Raw genomic sequence first — 18,547 nt, 5'->3', positions numbered from 1 at the left:
CATATCCAAGAAATTAAATATAATTTGTATTTAAATGATTAAAGTATGGCCATATTCTGTACTTAGATATATTAAATTTGTTTTACTGGCAAAAATTTAAAAATTTCTCTTCACAGGTCATTCTATGTGTGTGTACATGTGCAAACACACATATTATTTTTCCTTCTACAAAGAACTATTTTGTTTGAAAGATCTGGCTTAAGATTTATTACAGTGACTATGGGGTCGTCAAAATAAAAGCAGGCACAGCTGGTTAGTTTATGAATTATGCTGCATTATCAAGTTCAATTGATTAGAAAGAGTAGAATAGAATACCCTGTGTCACCTGATACTTAGAACCATCTGCACCACAAAAAAGTGTTTATCTGGTAAATCCATCATCAATTTGGTAATCTTTAATACAGCTACCCTGTTTTTCGAATATGCATAATGCAAAGGAAAAACTTTATACTCAATCATGTGACTTCTTCAATAAAAACGACACAGAGACAATCCTGTACTTAACAATATAAAAAAGGATTGGCAGATGCAGTCAGCATTATGGACACCATTAAACCTGTACTGTATAGCTGTAGGTTTTAAGTGTCTTGCCAAAAGCTTAGTTTCATGATACGCAATTTGCAAAGTAAAATCATACTATTTAAAAGTATTCCTGTATACATTTTCCTCTTGTAACATGCCTCTGACTTCCAGCAGAAACATTATAAATGCTATCATAAATGAAATCTTTCTTTACAGAATAGACTATGAATCATATCAAAATTGCTTTTAGTTCCCATCTTAAAAATGCTGTAGACTACGTTTCAAATAAGTACTCTAGGTATGTAATTGGAAATGTAAATAGCCTGAATATAACTACAAATTAAAAGACTGAGTTCAATAGTACTGTATTTTAGAAAATCCTACCAAGCATAGTACTGTGGGAGTAACACAGACACAAATATATATGAATCTATAAATAAATGTATATATAATTTTTCTATTGAAAACTTTCTTTTTAAGTTTCATAGTTTGAAGGTTTTTGCTGTTAATTCACAAAACACATACATTACATTGTCCAATCTGATACAAATGTAATCTAATACATGGTTCATAACAAGCAGCAGTACGACCCTCTAAGTATTACCAAAAGAAAGAAATTCTTAATATAGATTTGAACCATATTAAAGACTCAGCAATTTTCATTAATATCATCATTTAGTGTCCAAACATTAAATGCATTTAATAAAATATAATGCATAACAAGATGATTTCTTCAGGATAATTTTGTCATTCAAGAAAGTTCATTACCACATGGAGAATGAAACTTTTCAATTACTGCTCTAAAAATCAGAGAAATAATTACAGTATTATTTTAGATATGCAGCACTTCTTTAGATTCATGATGGCATCTCTGTTATGATGCTCTTTAAAATAAAGAGTGAAAAAATAATAAAACACTATTTCAAAAAAGGTAGCATATCTGGCTGAAATACAAAATATACAACAGCATTTATACGTTAAAAACACAAATATTTAAATGTTTTGTAAAATAATCTTTTTAATGTGTTCAACATGAAGAACAGCTTCTCTCTTCACAATTGTCACATTTTAACTGATTATCAGTACAACAGCTCTTCTATGTTTTATAAATAATTTTACGGGTTTTCTGTTGCAATTTTTTTTTTTTTTTTTACAAAGTATAACCTACAGCACAGTGATTTATAATTTAAGGTAATAAATATTTTCACATTCTAATGTAGCTTTTCCACTTATTTCATGCTTCTGAAGCTTTTTTGTTTTTATTTTTGCTTCAAAGTAGAGGTAGATTTAGTAGAGATTGGGCATGTCTGATTTACTGCCAAAGTACAATTATCAATAGCTGTACTGCTAATGTGCAGTTCCCAAGAATGCTTGAAAAAATTCAGAATCATTATGTAATACTTTACCAAAGTTCTTCATTTCAAGCTTAAGTTATTAAATAATTGCATAATTGTTCATAAACAGATACAAAAATCCAAATAACAAAAGACATAAATACAGGCACATCAAAACAAACAAACAAACAAACAAACAAACAAGTGAACAAACTACAATGAAAGATTGCACCTGAATGGAAATATTTGTTTTTGTTTTGCTTTTAAAAAGTGCATCAAATTCTTTCTTTTCTATTCTATGCAAAAAACATCAAACATTGACACTGGCAACAAAAAGGAAATATGTAAAGCTACCCTTTTTAGCCATTAATTTTTTACTTCCACCAAGTTAAAGCTGAAACCCTTCCATTGGTGCTTCCTGCTGCTGAAATACAAACTGTTGTTGGTTTTCATCCACCTGAGGTACAATGCTGGGGTCATCTTCTTCTACACCAAAGTAATGTTCAATCAGATCAAAAGCCTTCTGGTAAATTTCCTGATTTTCATGGCTTTGCAGAAACTCAATTTTATCCAGACCTATTATGTAAAGCATATATATAAAAACAAGTTACTAAAAGTTTCAGTATATATTTAAATCAAAATATAAATAGACAGTATCCATCACTCCACTGGTAATGGGACTGCTATTTCTGTCTAATTTTTGCACATATCAATAGCCAACATTTATGCCTTATTCTTCAAAAATGGGAGTATGGGCAGTGTGATATTAAGAAGAACCACAGGCCTCAGAGTAAGAAGATCACAGACACCACCCTGCTAGCTGGGTGATCTTGGCCAAGTAAGTTCAATTCCTCTGAACTTTAGTTTCTCAATTGAAAAATGAGTTTTAGATTAAGTAACTCCACAAGACCTTTCCAGAGAAATTATGCTAAATAACGAAAGACAAAAAGGGAAAGCAACAGAACAAATTAAATGAACAAACCAAACCACGATGAGCCAGAGGTTATCATTATAGCATAAATCTATACTATTTGCAAATCCATGACTCTTTTTCACAACAAAACACCACATATAGCTACTATGTGATTTACCAAAAGTACAATCTATAAATGAAACTGAAAAACATCAATTAGAAAGGATGAGGAGAATCTATAGCACTCTGTTTTACTGCTTACAAGAAAAAATTCTACACATAACTATTGGTAATGCTGAAAATATTTTTCATTTTATTACAGACAAACCACTTCAACTGGATTATTGTAGAATAACAAAGAATAAGCAAAGTAGTCATATCTCCATACCATCATAGAATATCTCAAGCCCTTGTATAACTTGTGGCCAAAATAATGACTGTAGTAAGGAAATACTCTTAAATCAGTGATTAACATCCTGTATTTATATAATGTCTTAACCAGTGACATTATGTAATTTGATATAAAGTCAAAGTGATATCCCAAGCTTTAAGAATCATAAATAAAAGCTTGAATCAGTCATACGATATGAGGACTTAATGCAGAAAAGTGAATATTTAATGCAATAAATTAAAATCAGTTTAGATTAATGCTTTATCCTAAAATAAACTCCATATGAGTTAAAGTTAAATTTTAAAAATCCAATCAGAAAAATGCGGCCATTAAAAAAAAAATTTCTTCAAATATCTGTGGGGGCAATGAATCTGTAAACTTTGAAGAAATAGAAGATTAGACTGAGTCACTTATTCAATATAAATAGACATGGTTTGTTTCATTAAAATAAAAAAAGACTGGGAAAAAAGCCATATCGAAATAAACTATATTCCAGGAGAGCTTTCAGAAAAAAAAAAAAAAAAAAAAAAAAAATTATAAAATAAAAAAAAAAAAAAGGGGAAAAAAGCCATATCAAAAAAAAATATATTCCAGGAGAGCTTTCAAAAAAAAAAAAAAAAAAAAAAAACAATTATAAAATAAAATTAATTCAAATTTTTACATAGAAAACTCAGTTAGGTAACTGGACAAAGTACAATAAATATGCAATTAGAATGAGTAAATACACTAATGCATGGAAAATACATACCACTCCCTGTATTAAATAAACCAAGAAATGCACATAAAAGACACTTTACATCTGCTAAATCAGCAAAATCAACAAAACAAGTAGAGTACATTCACACAATGCTAGTGACACTGTCAAGTAACAGGCCTTTTTGGAAAGCAAAATGAGAAAATATATCAAAAGCTTAAAAAGAAGTTTGTGCTTAAGACTCAGCAACTGCATTCCAAAACATTATCCCAAGATATTAATTCAACAGAAGCAGCAAATTTATACGCAGAAAGATGCTTATTTTGGCACATATAACACAGTAAACAGAAACAAACTTGTTGAGAGCCATCCTGCTATAGGGAACGGCATGAGAGCCTGATGAGCGACACCCCTTGTTCAGTAGGCTGCAAGGGGGTCCTGTGTGTGTGGCACGGCTCCATGGAATTTCCTGTTTGTTCACCTTTGGTTACTTGACAAGGCTTCCCAGAATTAAAAGGCCTAACTTTTTGGGTTAGTATGGCTTTGGGAGATTCCGAGAGCCCTGGAGTTTCTCAAAGAACATTTTAATAATATATCAAAATTAACTGGTTTATTTAAAAGGCATTGTCAGTACTAGAGGTGTTTTTTTTGTTGTTGTTTGTTTGTTTGTTTTTTGTCCTTTTTGAGACTGGCTGCTGGCCATCCCTATATAGGATCCGAACCTGCGGCGGGAACGCTGCTGCGCTCCCAGCACCGCACTCTCCCGAGTGCACCACGGGCTCGGCCCCTAGAGGTGTTTTTGATGTATGTTCCTGGTATGGGTTGGCTTGATTTAATTTTGTTGTTGATCTGTCCTGTTAGTGGTGTGCATTGACCCATAATTTTAGAATAACTGGCTCTATAGTTGTAATCATACTTTTGTGTGTATGTAATGAAGTTATTGTGTTAAATTTTTATAAATCCACATCTCCTAGGGAAATGGTGGGTCCGAGTGCAGTGGTGTTTACAACTAATTGATCACAACCAGTTACATATTTCTTTGTTCCTTCTCCACTCCATCTCTGCTTCACTTGACTCACCAAGTACATATCATTCCGGGATTGGAATGACGCAGTACCTGAGAAGGGTCATTTAATTTTTCACTTTGTTCCTTGTACTGTTCCCAGAGTCAATTGACAAGAAAACAGAAAAATTTTGTTATAGAAATGGATAGGTAAAATAGTAGAGATACATTAAAAGGTTTTGATATTAATAGATTTTGTTTAGATTAGTTTAAAGTATAATTGTCTTTAATAGTAGCATAAAATATAATAGAACATTATAGTTAAGTTTCATTATAAAAAATCATGTTATAGACATTGTGATTTTGGTTAAAAATTAGAATGATTAATATAAAACATAAAGTATTAAATTGTTAAATATAAGTATAAGTAAGACTTAATAGGAGTTTAGAATATAAGTTATGTGTAAGTTTCAAAAGTTAAGAATTGTGATTCAGACCAAAAGTCTGATGTTTTGAAATTAAACATGCTGCTATTGTATAGTTTCTTGGCAGTAGTAATGAACTTTTGAGGTAAACTTTTGATGTATGAATAGATGTTTTTGTCAAAACATGAGCAGTTTGGAACATTTTTGTTCTTGTGAAAGCATGGATGGTTTAGAACATTTCAACCTTTCTTTTCTATGGATATGATATAAGAAATGTTTTTAATTAAAAGATAAATCATTACATAGAAGGTTAAATAAAAAATATAAATAAAGCAAGATGTGGTTAGTGTCCACACTTGCACTAGACATTTGTGGTCCATCTCTTTCTTTCGCCGACACCACACCACCTATTCAGGTCCAACGAATCCTGCAGAGCTGGTCTCCGACACAAACTAAAGGTCAACTACACGTGTACAGCTAAAATTGCACTCAGTAAGGCTAAAACTACACTCAACATTCACTCAATATAATATTATGTGGTTAAAATAATCATAAAAATTACATAGAAATGTAAAATTCCTCCAGAATGTTAAAAAGTAGAACACAAAACTACACATACACTACAATTAAATCAATGTAAAGTATTTGTGCATAAGCACAATATAAAAAGAAAGGTAAGTAATAAAAATAAAGGTTTCGGGCAATACAATTATTGGTTACTTATTTTAAAACATTTTAAAAATATTATATTGCTTTTACAACAAAAAATTTTATGGAGATGGAGGAGAGAAATGCCTTTGAAAGATAATTAAGAAGTGACCATAATTATAAATTTTTAAACTGGTTGCTTACCATACGCTTCTTCAATGAGAGCACAGTATGAATTAATGCCTATTCCATTCTGCTTAGATTCTTGTTCTCCAAGACGTAAAATATTTTCAAGTCCATTTAAAGCTACTTGGACTATTTTGGAGTCCATAACAGTCAAAAGATCACAAAGTGGTTTAATGCAGCCTAAGGCTACCAAATACCTTTAGAGTAATTAAAAAGAGAGAAAAAATGGAGTTAAAAAGACAAATACTGTTTATAACAATGACATGAAAATATTCTTCACAGTGAAATGTTATATAAGCAATTTAGAAAAGTATTCCTATACAAACTAAACATTACAAACACTTAAATTTTCACTTACATAAGAAGCTAAAAACCTTCTTTATTCTCCTATTCTCTAGTTTAATATAATCAGAAATAAATGGTACTGCAAATACACAGAATACACACACAAGCAAACTGGTACTTGGACCTATTTTTACAAGGCAAATAAGCACTAAGAATAAAGAGTTCAAGGTGTTTTTTTTATTTTAATGGCAAGGCCTATATATACACGTTAGGGTCATATAGGGGTAGGCAGAAATGGAGAAGGAGAATAGATATCTAAATTAAACCTCAAGAAATTTCTCACAAAAACAATGATAGCTGATGTGCTAAAACATATGCATGTTTCAAAAGCACAGCAGGCCTCTAGGAACAAAACAGCCCATCCTGTGAATAATTTTCATAAATAATGTTCATAAAAAAATTCCACTCATTTCTTAATGCTCTGTCCTTTCTAGTTGTTATTAGCTGCTTTTCCATCCCCTATAATGTAAATGAAGTAACTGAATTGTTCACTTGGCAAAAAATCCATATTAACCACAAAGGTTAAAAATATGCTCTGGCTGGGAATATGCCCAGAGGAATGGAAATCATCATGTTGAAGGGATACCTGTACCCCATTGTTTATTGCAGCACTATTTACAATAGCCAAGAGCTGGAACCAGCCCAAATGTCCATCATCAGATGAGTGGATACAGAAAATGTGGTATATCTACACAGTGGAATTCTACTCTTCTATAAAAAAGAATGAAATACTGCCACATTCACAACAACATGGATGGACTTAGAAAAAATTATATTAAGTGAAATGTCAGGAACAGAAAGAGAAATATCACATGTTCTCACTTATTTGTGGGAGCTAAAAATAAATAAATAAATAAATACACAAACAATGGGGGGGCAGGAAAGAAAACACAACAATCATAATTCCTTGAACTTGTTAAGACAAGAAAACAGATATGATGTTGATAGGTAGGAGGCGGGAGAGGGATTGGGGAGGGAGGAATTGGTAAAGGGACACAAAAATCAACTACACTGTATATTGATAAAATAAAAATTAGAAAAAAAAAATGCTTTGAAGCCAGGCTGCATGGCTTCAAGTCCCAATTCAAGTTGTGTGATCTTGAGCAACTGCTCTATGTGTTTCAGTTTCCCCATCTTAAAATGAGAATAGTAATAGCACCAATCTCAGAAGTTTCTTTTGATAATACAGTAGGCATTTAATAAGAATTAGTTTCTGTCCCTTTAAAGAAATGTATACACCTTCCCTGGAGCACTCGCTGCCATATACTATACTGCAGTTGATCAAAATACTTGCTGAGTGAATAACTAGCTCACAGAGTTATGAGGTTAAAGGAGAAAAAATTCACAAAAGTACCTGAGATACACTCATATGCTCATAACTGAAATGATTTACTTACCACAACAATTGGCAATGGTAAGCAGTCAACAAGTGTTAGTGGTATGCATGCTGAACCTAATCTGAGATTAAAAAGTCCTCTTCCGATATTCGTGAATGCAAAGTTAATGAAATGGTGAAAATGGTTAGAAAAATAATTATCTCAGTTTGGGCACTTGATCACAACAATAAATTTAAGAAATAATATAGGAAATAGATACAATCATGAAAATAAATTGAAAAAATACAACTATTTGCAATTGAACAAACTTTTAGCTCAAAGCAAATAGAAATAACATTAGCATTAAAAAATATATAAGATAGAACAAAGAAAAGATCATGTTTTATTACTGCTTATATTCATAACACAAATAAAGTGGAAATATGGATTAAAGCAAAGAGGTAGAATGAAAATAAAAAGCAGTGACAGTGATGTTATCAATATAAAATGATATGAATCTGAGAGAGCGAAATAATAGTACAAATGAAGGCAATAAAAGATAATGATCTTGCAATAGGTAGATTTCAAAATCACATGAGTGATCTGTAAAACAGCACTGAAATTTGACTTCTAGTTTTATAAATTAAAAAAGAAATTAAATACTCATTAGAAAATATCTCCTAAAGAGTCACTTCATGAAACCTAAAAAGTCTTGTGTTATATGTTGACATCCTCAGAATAAGAAGATTCTCTGTAGGAAAGTTAGGCTTCTATAGATGTATGAAGTGAAACTTTGCTACAGGAGATAAAAAGAGTGAAAGTATATGACAAAAAGACTTAGGAAACAATACAATAATAAAAATTATGATGATCACAAGTAATGAAAATAGTAGCTAACCTTAGGTGTCAAGATCACACAACTTTTAAAGAAGTACAATTTGAAACCAGGCTGACTTAAAAGCGCATGGTACCTACTACTTATGCTGTCAGTAAAATAAATAAACAATAAAAGCCTTAGATTCAAAAAGTTAACATAAAAACGAAAAAGGATAACTAGTATAGAAAAATAAAAGTAAAATATTATCCACAGGCAAGACTAACAACTTATTACGAGTAGAACATCACTATATAAACAAAAGTCTACTTCAATTTTATTTTAAATAAGTGGATATTCAAATGTATTAGCCATTTCTTTATGTTACACTTATATTATTTTAATGGTGTAAAAAATATTTAATGCCTATGATAGTGCATTTGGCAAATTAACATAGACCATACCTGCTCGGATTTTTCATAAATAGCCTCTCAAGAATAATGTTAACTATAAGCTAAATGAAAAAAATAAACCATGGGGAATGAATAACTGATACAACAAATGCTGTCATTTCATATTAAAAATGCTTACCAAAGTGACTTAAAAATAATGTTTTAGTTTGATCAACAAATAAACAGTATGTTTTATTTCAAATTTTGTCTCACTTACATTTTTTAAAAAGTTTTTAAAAACAATTTTTAAAAATCTGTATCACACCTTATTTGCTCTGGAGTGCCTCCTGATGTTGCATTGGTTATAGCCCAAGCCGCTTCTTTTCTGGTGCGAAACTCCGCTTTCTGAAGAATCTCAATCAAAACAGGAAAAATATTTGCATCTATAACAGCCTGAGAGGAAGAAAAATTATAAAGCATAATAAGTGCAAACACTATTTTTAAAATATTACCAAGTACAGGAGTTTTGAAACTCGATGGCTTTAAAATGTCAGGGTTTTTGAAAATACCTTTGGAAATATTTTATTTCTAATCTATCAACAAACTTTCATATACTTTTCTTTTTTTAAAAGGAAATTAACTTTTTAAAGACAGGAGAAGATATTAGCAGAATAAAAATTTTAAAGATGACAAAGCACAAAACATATGACTAATCACTGACTCAAGAAGCTTGATAGGACCCTAATAAATCATTAAATGCTTTGAGAGGAAGATCACTGCCTAACTTATTAAAAACTAAGGAATAAAAATCCCTTTCTAAAGATTAACCATTAAGTGTCAGGCACTGTGCTAGGCGTTTATATATGCACGCGTGCGCGCGCGTGTGTATTTGCTATTCCTCCCTAGAATACTACAAGTAAATGCAATTATTTTTGACGTAAATGCTATTATCTTAAAGGAGAAATGATCATGTTCTTTAAAATACTTTTCAAGAATCTTTTTTTAAAAGAATCCTTTTTAGTAACTCACTAAAAAGTATCACTGGTAAAATGTTAACTTTTGTCCAAACTGGCTTCTTAGATCTTCCTGTCCTATTCTCAGATCTGAATGGTAAATACCTGAATCTGAGCTCTGTTTCCAGCAGTGATGTTAGAAACGGTCCAGCAGGCTTCTTTTCTAATTGACTCCTTTGGGCTACTCAATAAGTGTAAGAGACAGGGTAACGCAGAACAATTCAAAATGACCTAAAACATGTTAGGAATGGAAAACAAAAACTTTTATAGTAAATAATCTACACAAAAATCTACTAAGAAATTATTTATAAGTACAAAAACCATCCTGAAAAACAAAAGTAAGAACAGAGAAATTCCTCTCAAAGTAAAACTTAGGCACTTGCTGTCTTCTATACTTCTATTTTTAACAAAACTTGTCTAATGACAGTGCAGTGAAGTACTCTGTTCTCAGTTCACTAAAATGCAAATCAGAGGTGTGTCCTTTAAGTTTACAAATGCACTCAGAGTTCAACTAGTGTAAGTAACTTGAAGATAGATTTAGTGACTGAGGTCAAAATCCAACCTCTACTTTTGCCAAATTTTTAGTGAGAAAAAATATCTATATCTATATATCAGTCTAAAAACATCTCATTCTATAACTGTTAAGAAACCTTAATGTATAGAATAAGTGTTGCATTATAATTTTTACTATTCTACCTTTTGTAAAGAAGTATATTCTGTTTTGTCCCTTTACATTCTTTATTCCATGGCAAGATTATGTTCCTATATTCAAAATATCCCAATGATTTGAAGAATGTATGAAGCAATGCACTAGAAATTAAGCTGAAAAATATGGTGTATGTTTAGAAGGGCATTTTCATTTAAAGAGCTATTTTAAATGAATAACTATCAATTACTAAGGATCACTGTTTAATAACTTTGATGAGTATCTAAATAGGACTTTTAAGATTAAAACTGAAAGAACATGTAGGCTAGAATAAAAAATATACTTTAAGGTGGTAAAGAAAGGAGAATCCATTGTGGTACAGAGTTTAAGTTTCTATCTTCAAGAAAGACTGTAACCCAAATCTGAAGTCAAATCATAGCATCACACCTTCTTTGACATCTCATCATCCTCCAAAAGACACACACATGCACACACACACACATGCACGTAGTTTAAATACCAGTCCTGGAAATGTTTCTTTGCCATCTTTCCACCCATTCTCATAATTTGAGACTTCAATATAGTATAGAAGAACCTCCATTTCCAACCCCACTTCTAATCTATTTATAATCAATTACCCTCCCACTACCAGTTTCTATTCCAGTCAAGTTTAATGCCTTTTAAACATACCTCACACATGTCTGTCTCTGTACCAATGATCACATCAATCTTTTCTATCTACTTAAGTACTTCTCTACTTTTTAGATCTAACTTCACTTGCAACTTCTTTATGGAAACTACACAGATTTCTTACCACACTGATCTCTTTTTTAAACTTTTATAGCATTTACTGACTGATCAGTTCACAGCAAACATTTACTACCTTAGGTGATCTGCTTTGTTTTAATATATATTTTCTCTCTAAGTAGAATACAAATCCCAAGAGCAGAACCCTCATCTTATACCTCCTTGCACTGATAAAGTCTAGGATAGTGTTTTTCCAGAGGTATTTGAGGTTGATCACTTGTTATCAAGAATATGCTTACTGTCACATATAGATGCCTGTACAACTACATACTCATTAATATCTAATCAAGTGGTCTGAAACACAGTAAACTTCTTAAAGTCCATTACATTAACAATTGATTGTATTAAAGTCTGAACTCACCTGTGTTTGAATATCATCACCAGTCACAATATTACCAACTGCTCTTAATGCAGGTGACACAACTTTATAATCATTGTGCCTAAAAATAATAAAAATATGAACTTACGTATTAGTAAGAATTTAAAATGTACAGAAAACCTGCAAAAATAGTACAAAAAACTCCTGTATTCTTCACCCAGAGATCCTATTCAGATTTCACTAATTATCCCAGTAATATCTTTATAACAAAGAATCTAATCCAGGATAACATGTTGCACCCAGTTGTCATGTCTACAGTATCTTTAATCCAGAATGATTTCCTCAGTCTTCCCTTGATTTTTATGAGTTTGACATTTTTGAAGATCACAAGCCAATTATTTGAGTTTATCCAATGTTTCCTCATGATTAAGACCTAGGATATGTATTTTTGGCTGGTATATCACAAATGCTAGTCTTTTCTTTACATCCTATTGGGTGGCATATCATGTTTAGTTTGTACTATTATAGTGGTGCTAAAGTCTGGTCACTAATTAAGATGGGACCTGTCAGATTTTTTTTTTACTTTACCATTATTCTTTTCCTCTTTGTAATTAATATTTTATGAAGACTACTTTGAGACTATGTAAAAATCACATTCCTTAAACTACTTTTACCACTAGATTTAGATCTCTTGATGCTTACTGTCTGAAGTATTAGTTATTTTTAGTATTGTTACCAATGCTGATTTTCTAATGCTATCATTCCAACTACATGCCTTATCTATTGGTCAATCTACTTATTTTAATATGGACTTATAGGTTCCTATTTTATTCAATAACTTAGATTACTATATTTTGTTTTGAAGCTCAAATTGTCCCTGATTTAGACAGTAAGAGCCTCTTCAAGTGGGCTTCTGTGTCTTGACTTTTCTCCATTCTTTGAGCACTCATTATTTTCTGCTTTCATCTTATTTTTTCTCAGTCCAGCCCTGGAATCAATAATTTCTCCAAAACCCTGGTTCCTTTTAATGGAGAATGGTGTTTAGAAACCATTGTGCTGTTATTACTATAGGGGTGTTAGTGCTCCCAGGCTCTTTAAGAGGACACACACAGACACACACAAACATTTATTTCTACACCTATCTCTTCATGTTGAGAGCCATGAATTCACACTGATATCTCCAGTTCTAATCTAATAACACAGGATTATACAGGCTTTATTCTCTTCCACATTTATATCTCCATTCTCTGATTATAAGAAACCAGCTTCTATTATCCTAATTGCCGTACATATGGCCAATCTCCCGACCCAGCTAGGCTGCTACACCATGGTGTGTTAACTCCAAGCCCCGCTCTAGCCTGCTTGTCTTGTCTGCTCAATATGGTGGGTGCCATGCTCAGGATTTGGCCTGATCCCCTCACTGGACCTGCCTGCTCACACTCCTCTGATGCTGTCCTCACATTGGGGCCCCAACCCCTTATCAGACCTCTCTTCTTTATGCCACCTGCCTCCTGTAGGCCTACTTAACGGCTTTTTGACAAAAGAAGGAAGGAAGGAAGATAATAAATATTTTTTAAAGAAGGTAAGAGGATGAGGAAGAAATAGTATCTTTTTAAAGCAAATTTTCATAAAATGTTTTAACTTCTTTCTAGAAAATCTGTTCTTTTTAAAGAAGGTAGCTATAACAGACCAGCAAAGAGAAACTTATCTTTAATACAAGTGAAACATTAAATGATTTTCACTAAATGGACTTTTATACAAACTAATAATAATAATGAATAACAAACTAGATTTGGTTCTGTGAGAGCAGGAACCATGTTTTATACTTCATTAACAATATCTCACATAAAACCTTAACAGATAACAATCATTCCATAAATACTTCTTGAGTCTCTCTCATTAATAAAGAGATCACATAAAACTAAAGAAACTCACTTTCAAAATAATGAGTCATAACTACAGGATATAAGATATAAGTTTAAACGTCAAAGTGTGGAGTCAACAGCTTTTTAATTCTTCCTGAAGAAAGTGACTCTTGAGCTGTTTATGAGGCCACTACTACTTTAATTGCTAAACTTAATATACAATCATACAATTATTAAACAGAAATTATAGTTACATCAAAAGTTCCACCAATCTTCGACAGACTCCAGAATCAATGACTGCTTGAATTTTATCATTAGGTCCATCGGAGAGATAAGAAAGGGCCCAACACACATCTGCTAACACATCTGGGTCACTGCTAAACAACAATCGTGATAGGACATTTAAGCAAGGTGAAACCTAGAAAGGAAGCAAGAGCCAATATTTATATTTTTTCTCTCTCTAAAACCCAGTTTCCTTAGGAAAACATAGAAACCCGTTTTAAAACAAAAATTTGCTGCAATAAAAATATCACAAAAATTAAAATATTCTATTGTTTTAAAATTATTATCAAAAAGATGAACATGACTGATTATGATTCCTGTTAATCATATACTGAATAAGATATTTGATAATTTAAAGGTTTTTTTTTTTTAAATGAAATATGTATTTGGGTTCTCCTGTTTATGTCTAAATCATATATGTACTCCCAAAAATGAGTATCAAAACTGAGTCAAGTCTAAATACTTCAGTTAAATGTTTAATATAATGATCACAGAATATGATCTAACTTCTCACTTAACTCATTACACTCTTTTACTGGGAAAAAAAATCTAATAATAATTTGAAGAGCAAAGATATAAAAAATACAAAAATAAATATATTTCTTAAGGATCTTAAAATGGAAGTCGCTAATCAACTATATTTCTTAATGTAATGAAACCCTAAATCTTCAACTAAAAAAACAGAACACATGACAACAGATTTTTAATCCCTCTAGCATTAACACACCACTAGTTAGTTGTGGATAAGTTTCCAATCTGTGAAACAAAGGGGCTGAATTAGATAAATTCTGTGATCCTTCCTGTCTTCCTGTTAGACAGACCTAGGCTCTACACTGCTTACTAGCTATGTGACCACGGGAAAATTACCTAACATCTCTAAACCCCAATTTGTACATTTGCAAAACAGGGATAATACGGTACTATTAAATTGGCAAGAAGGGATATGGCAACTAAGAAGAGTGCCTGGCCTACAGTCAGCACTCAATTGGCTCATTTTATTCCCATAATCAGTATTGATCATATATTCCTTAACACTGTTTCTTGAAATCAGCTACCTAACATATCCCGTAGTCTTTCTCCTCAAAAAGAGCTATATATTAAACGCAATAAATGAAAAGTGGTGACAGCTTTTTCATGTTCTAATATTTTAGATAAGCTTTCCCTTTACCTCTATTTTAACGACTGTAAGTACACAAACTATAATATTCTGAAAGTAGTTATTATCTCTGCTAGGCCCCTCCTTCAAGGATGACCCTAGGACCCACATAAAGTAATCAGTTAGCTTACAAAATAGATATGCCCATCTGTAAGTTAGTAAATAGAATTGGCAAAACTGGATATTTCACCAACAATCCAGCTTCCATCCTTGCCAACCACATCTTTCTTAAACAGAGAAATATGTGAATCAGTTTGTTAAAGCAAATACAAAATCTGAGTTTAAAAAAAAAAAAAATCAGCATAGCTGATATATATCTTTTCACTGAGTTAAAAAACAATGAAGATTTCTAGTTTTTTTTGGTGTGTGTGGCTGGCTGGAAGAGAGAACTGAACCTGTGACCTTGTTGTTAACAAGGTGGCACTCTAACTGAGCTAACCGGTCAGCCCTAGATTTCTAGTTTTAAGAGAACAAAGTAAAAGCATTTCTGCCCCGTTGTCTTTTCAGAAACAAGGAAAAGGAACAGCTATACAAATACCATCTTTGAGGAGACCAGTAGACATTTATAACCCTGTTCATAATATATGAAGATGAAAGTGAATAAAGGAACTGGAACTGCTTAGAAGAGGAGGGAAATTGGAACCTCATTGCCTGGAGAGGGAGCTACCAATAAGAAGGAAGTTAATGTATCCTCCCACCATCATTCCAAAAATGCCTTAGGAAGCAGAGGAGCCAATTATCACAGAAGTCAGTGGAGGCAGTGCTAAAATAGAGGGAAAGATTAAAAATCTAAATAAGAGGCAGGTTAGACTCTGGGTCTCTACTACTTAGGTAGGTGACTAGCATTCTCAATGCAACCAAAGACTGGAGATTTTTTTTTAAAGAGAAACTAAACAACAAAATGCAAACCACAGAAACTCAACTTTGGGATATCAAGCACAGTAGAGGCAGAAATGAAGCACTGGATTAAAAACTAAGGAAATTCAGTAAAAGTCTACATACGGACTGGTGAAAACCTCTGGCCCTCTTCCAATGCCCAGTTCCCAAATCTGCAGTAGCCACATGCATTTCCTACTCTACATCCCAACCCAAACTACTCACCTTTCAGCAAAGAATAAAAACCTGTCTCTTGAAAAACAGAATGGTCTCAGAAAAGAGTCTGAAATTTGGTGTTCCTCAAAGAAAATATGGTTTTGCTACCTAATTACCCTACAATAAAGTCCATAAACAAGACCCACCCATACACCCATCTTCCAGTCAGCTTTTTAGTGCCTCCCTCCTAAATTTGTCCAAAGAGCCAAGAATCACCAGAAAAACAAGAGTAGCCTCCAGTAGGAAAGAGACTAACAATAAACCATAAACAGACAAAAAAGTACAAAGAAACGGAGATACCAGAAAAAGAGAAAACTTCAAGAAAACTATATTTATCTTCAGATAGATAAGATAATTTCCTGGGTCCATAAAAGAAGAACAGAATTTTATAAAGACATGCAACCAGAAAATAAAAAAAATAATTAATGAAAATATAAAATATGGTTGTGAAAATAATAATTTCCAAAAAGAAGTGAATGATAAAGAAAAATCTCTCCCAGAAAACTTACTTCTTTGACAAATAAGTCTTGAGCCCTATAATGTTATACTATTACACAAGTTTAGAATATATACACAAACAAAAGACGCAAAGATTTCTGCCTCTGAGGAGTTTACATTTTAGTGGAAGAAAAAATACTTTAAAAATTAATATGCATACGAAATAAGAAAAACAAACACTATGCTAAAAGGTGATTTACAAAAAGTAGAGTAAAATGAGGGGGTCAGGAACACTCATGGGCTGGGGGTAGTGACAAATGACATTATTAAATACAGTAGTCAGGGTAAAGCTCACAGGAAAGTTGACTTTTGACCAGACACTGAAGGAGATGAGAGAATCAGTCAAGTAGCTATCTACGGGAAGAGTGTCACAGACCAGTGGTTCTCAAAATGTGGTCCATGGACCACTGGGGGATTCCTGAAACCCTTTTAGGGAGTGTGTAATGTCAAACTATTTTCGTCATAATTTACTAAGGCATCATTGGTCTTTTTCATTTTGTTGACATTTGCACTTAAAGGTACAAAAGGAATGGTGTTGACTGTTCATACCTTAGCACAAATCAAGGCAGTAGTACCAAAATGTACTATAGATCTTTGTATTCTTCGCCTCCAGTTAAAAGGGGGTAGGGGCAGCCAGTTTTAAGAATTACCTTGAATAAGCAGTAAAAATTATTAATTTTATTGAATCCAAACATATGAGTTCATGTCTTTTGAATATTTTATGAGATGAAATAAGAAATATGTATAAAGCCCTTCTGCACATAGAAGTCCTAGGGTGGTCTCCAGGAAAATCATTCTTGTGATTTAGCTGCAAACTGAATTAGCCACTTTTGTCCACAAAACACTGTTTATACTTTAAAAAAACTATTAATCTTCATTCTGTCTTAAAAATTTGGAGGACATTTTAAAAAATATAAACAAAGTGAGTCTGTCATTTTAAGGAAAATAACTGATAGTATCTGTTGCCAATGATAGATCTTGAGATTTCAAAAATCGGTTTTGGAAAACTTGCATCTACCACTGTTAAATTTGACAGTTTCCCAATATTGGTAGTGATACTGTAAGTTTTAAAAAGCACTAGTTATACAATGAAAGGTATCAATATTTCAGAGAGTTGCATAATTCAGTGAACGATATTTTCTACATGACCAATGCATAATGTTACAAAATCATGCATGAGAAAAAAATGATCTGTTTATTGTTAAAAGCTGCATTTTGAAGTCTCCTACTATTATTGTATTGCAGTCAATCTTTCCCTTTATACCTAGTAACATTTGCACTATATATTTAGGTGCTCCAATGTTGAGTTCATACATATTTAGAACTGTTATATTCTCTTGCTCAACTGACCCCTTTACTGTTATATAAATATAGTTTTTTATTTAAAGTCTATTTTTACAGTTTTTCACTTGAAGTCTATTTTATCTAATTACTACTGCTCTCTTTTAGTTTCCATTTGCATGGAAGATCTTTTTCCATCCCTTCACTTTCAGTCTATATGTGTCCTTACAGACATACTATATAGTTGAGTCTCGTTTTCTTATCTATTCAGCCAATCTATGTCTCATAATTGAAGAATGTAATACATTTACATTTAAGGTAATTAATGATGGAAAGGACTAACTACTGCCATTTTCTAGTTGTTTTGGAGATCTTTTCTTTTTGTCTTTCTCTTAATGTCTCTTGCATGGATAAGTGATTTTCTCTGGTAGTATACTGCTCACTTTCTTTTTAGTGTATTTACTAAATTCTTTGCTTTTTATTTTTAGTATATTTACTAAAGGATTAAACATTTTGTTTATTTATTATGTCTCGTTAGTGTCTTTTCTTTAAAAAATCAGGTTTATTGAGGTACAAATTACAAACTATAAAATTACACTATTTTT

The 18,547-nt window shown here is 32.0% G+C and overlaps 1 protein-coding gene across 1 annotated transcript in view; it reads right to left on the bottom strand.

Moving 5' to 3' along the window:
- Positions 1 to 1,510: 1,510 nt before the first annotated feature.
- Positions 1,511 to 18,547, bottom strand: part of KPNA5 (karyopherin alpha 5 (importin alpha 6)) — a 42,170-nt gene continuing 25,133 nt past the window's right edge. The window contains exons 9-14 of the mRNA XM_008567748.1: positions 13,888 to 14,051; positions 11,811 to 11,889; positions 10,102 to 10,227; positions 9,309 to 9,436; positions 6,135 to 6,313; positions 1,511 to 2,432 (exon numbers count right to left, since the gene is read on the bottom strand). Coding sequence (XP_008565970.1) covers positions 2,245 to 2,432; positions 6,135 to 6,313; positions 9,309 to 9,436; positions 10,102 to 10,227; positions 11,811 to 11,889; positions 13,888 to 14,051 — 864 coding nt within the window. The 3' untranslated portion in view covers positions 1,511 to 2,244. The remainder of the gene's footprint in view (positions 2,433 to 6,134; positions 6,314 to 9,308; positions 9,437 to 10,101; positions 10,228 to 11,810; positions 11,890 to 13,887; positions 14,052 to 18,547) is intronic.

The sequence above is a fragment of the Galeopterus variegatus genome, unplaced genomic scaffold, assembly GCF_000696425.1.
Source record: "Galeopterus variegatus unplaced genomic scaffold, G_variegatus-3.0.2 Scaffold342, whole genome shotgun sequence".
Lineage (NCBI taxonomy): Eukaryota > Metazoa > Chordata > Mammalia > Dermoptera > Cynocephalidae > Galeopterus > Galeopterus variegatus.
This window is presented reverse-complemented; position numbering and strand designations above follow the sequence as displayed.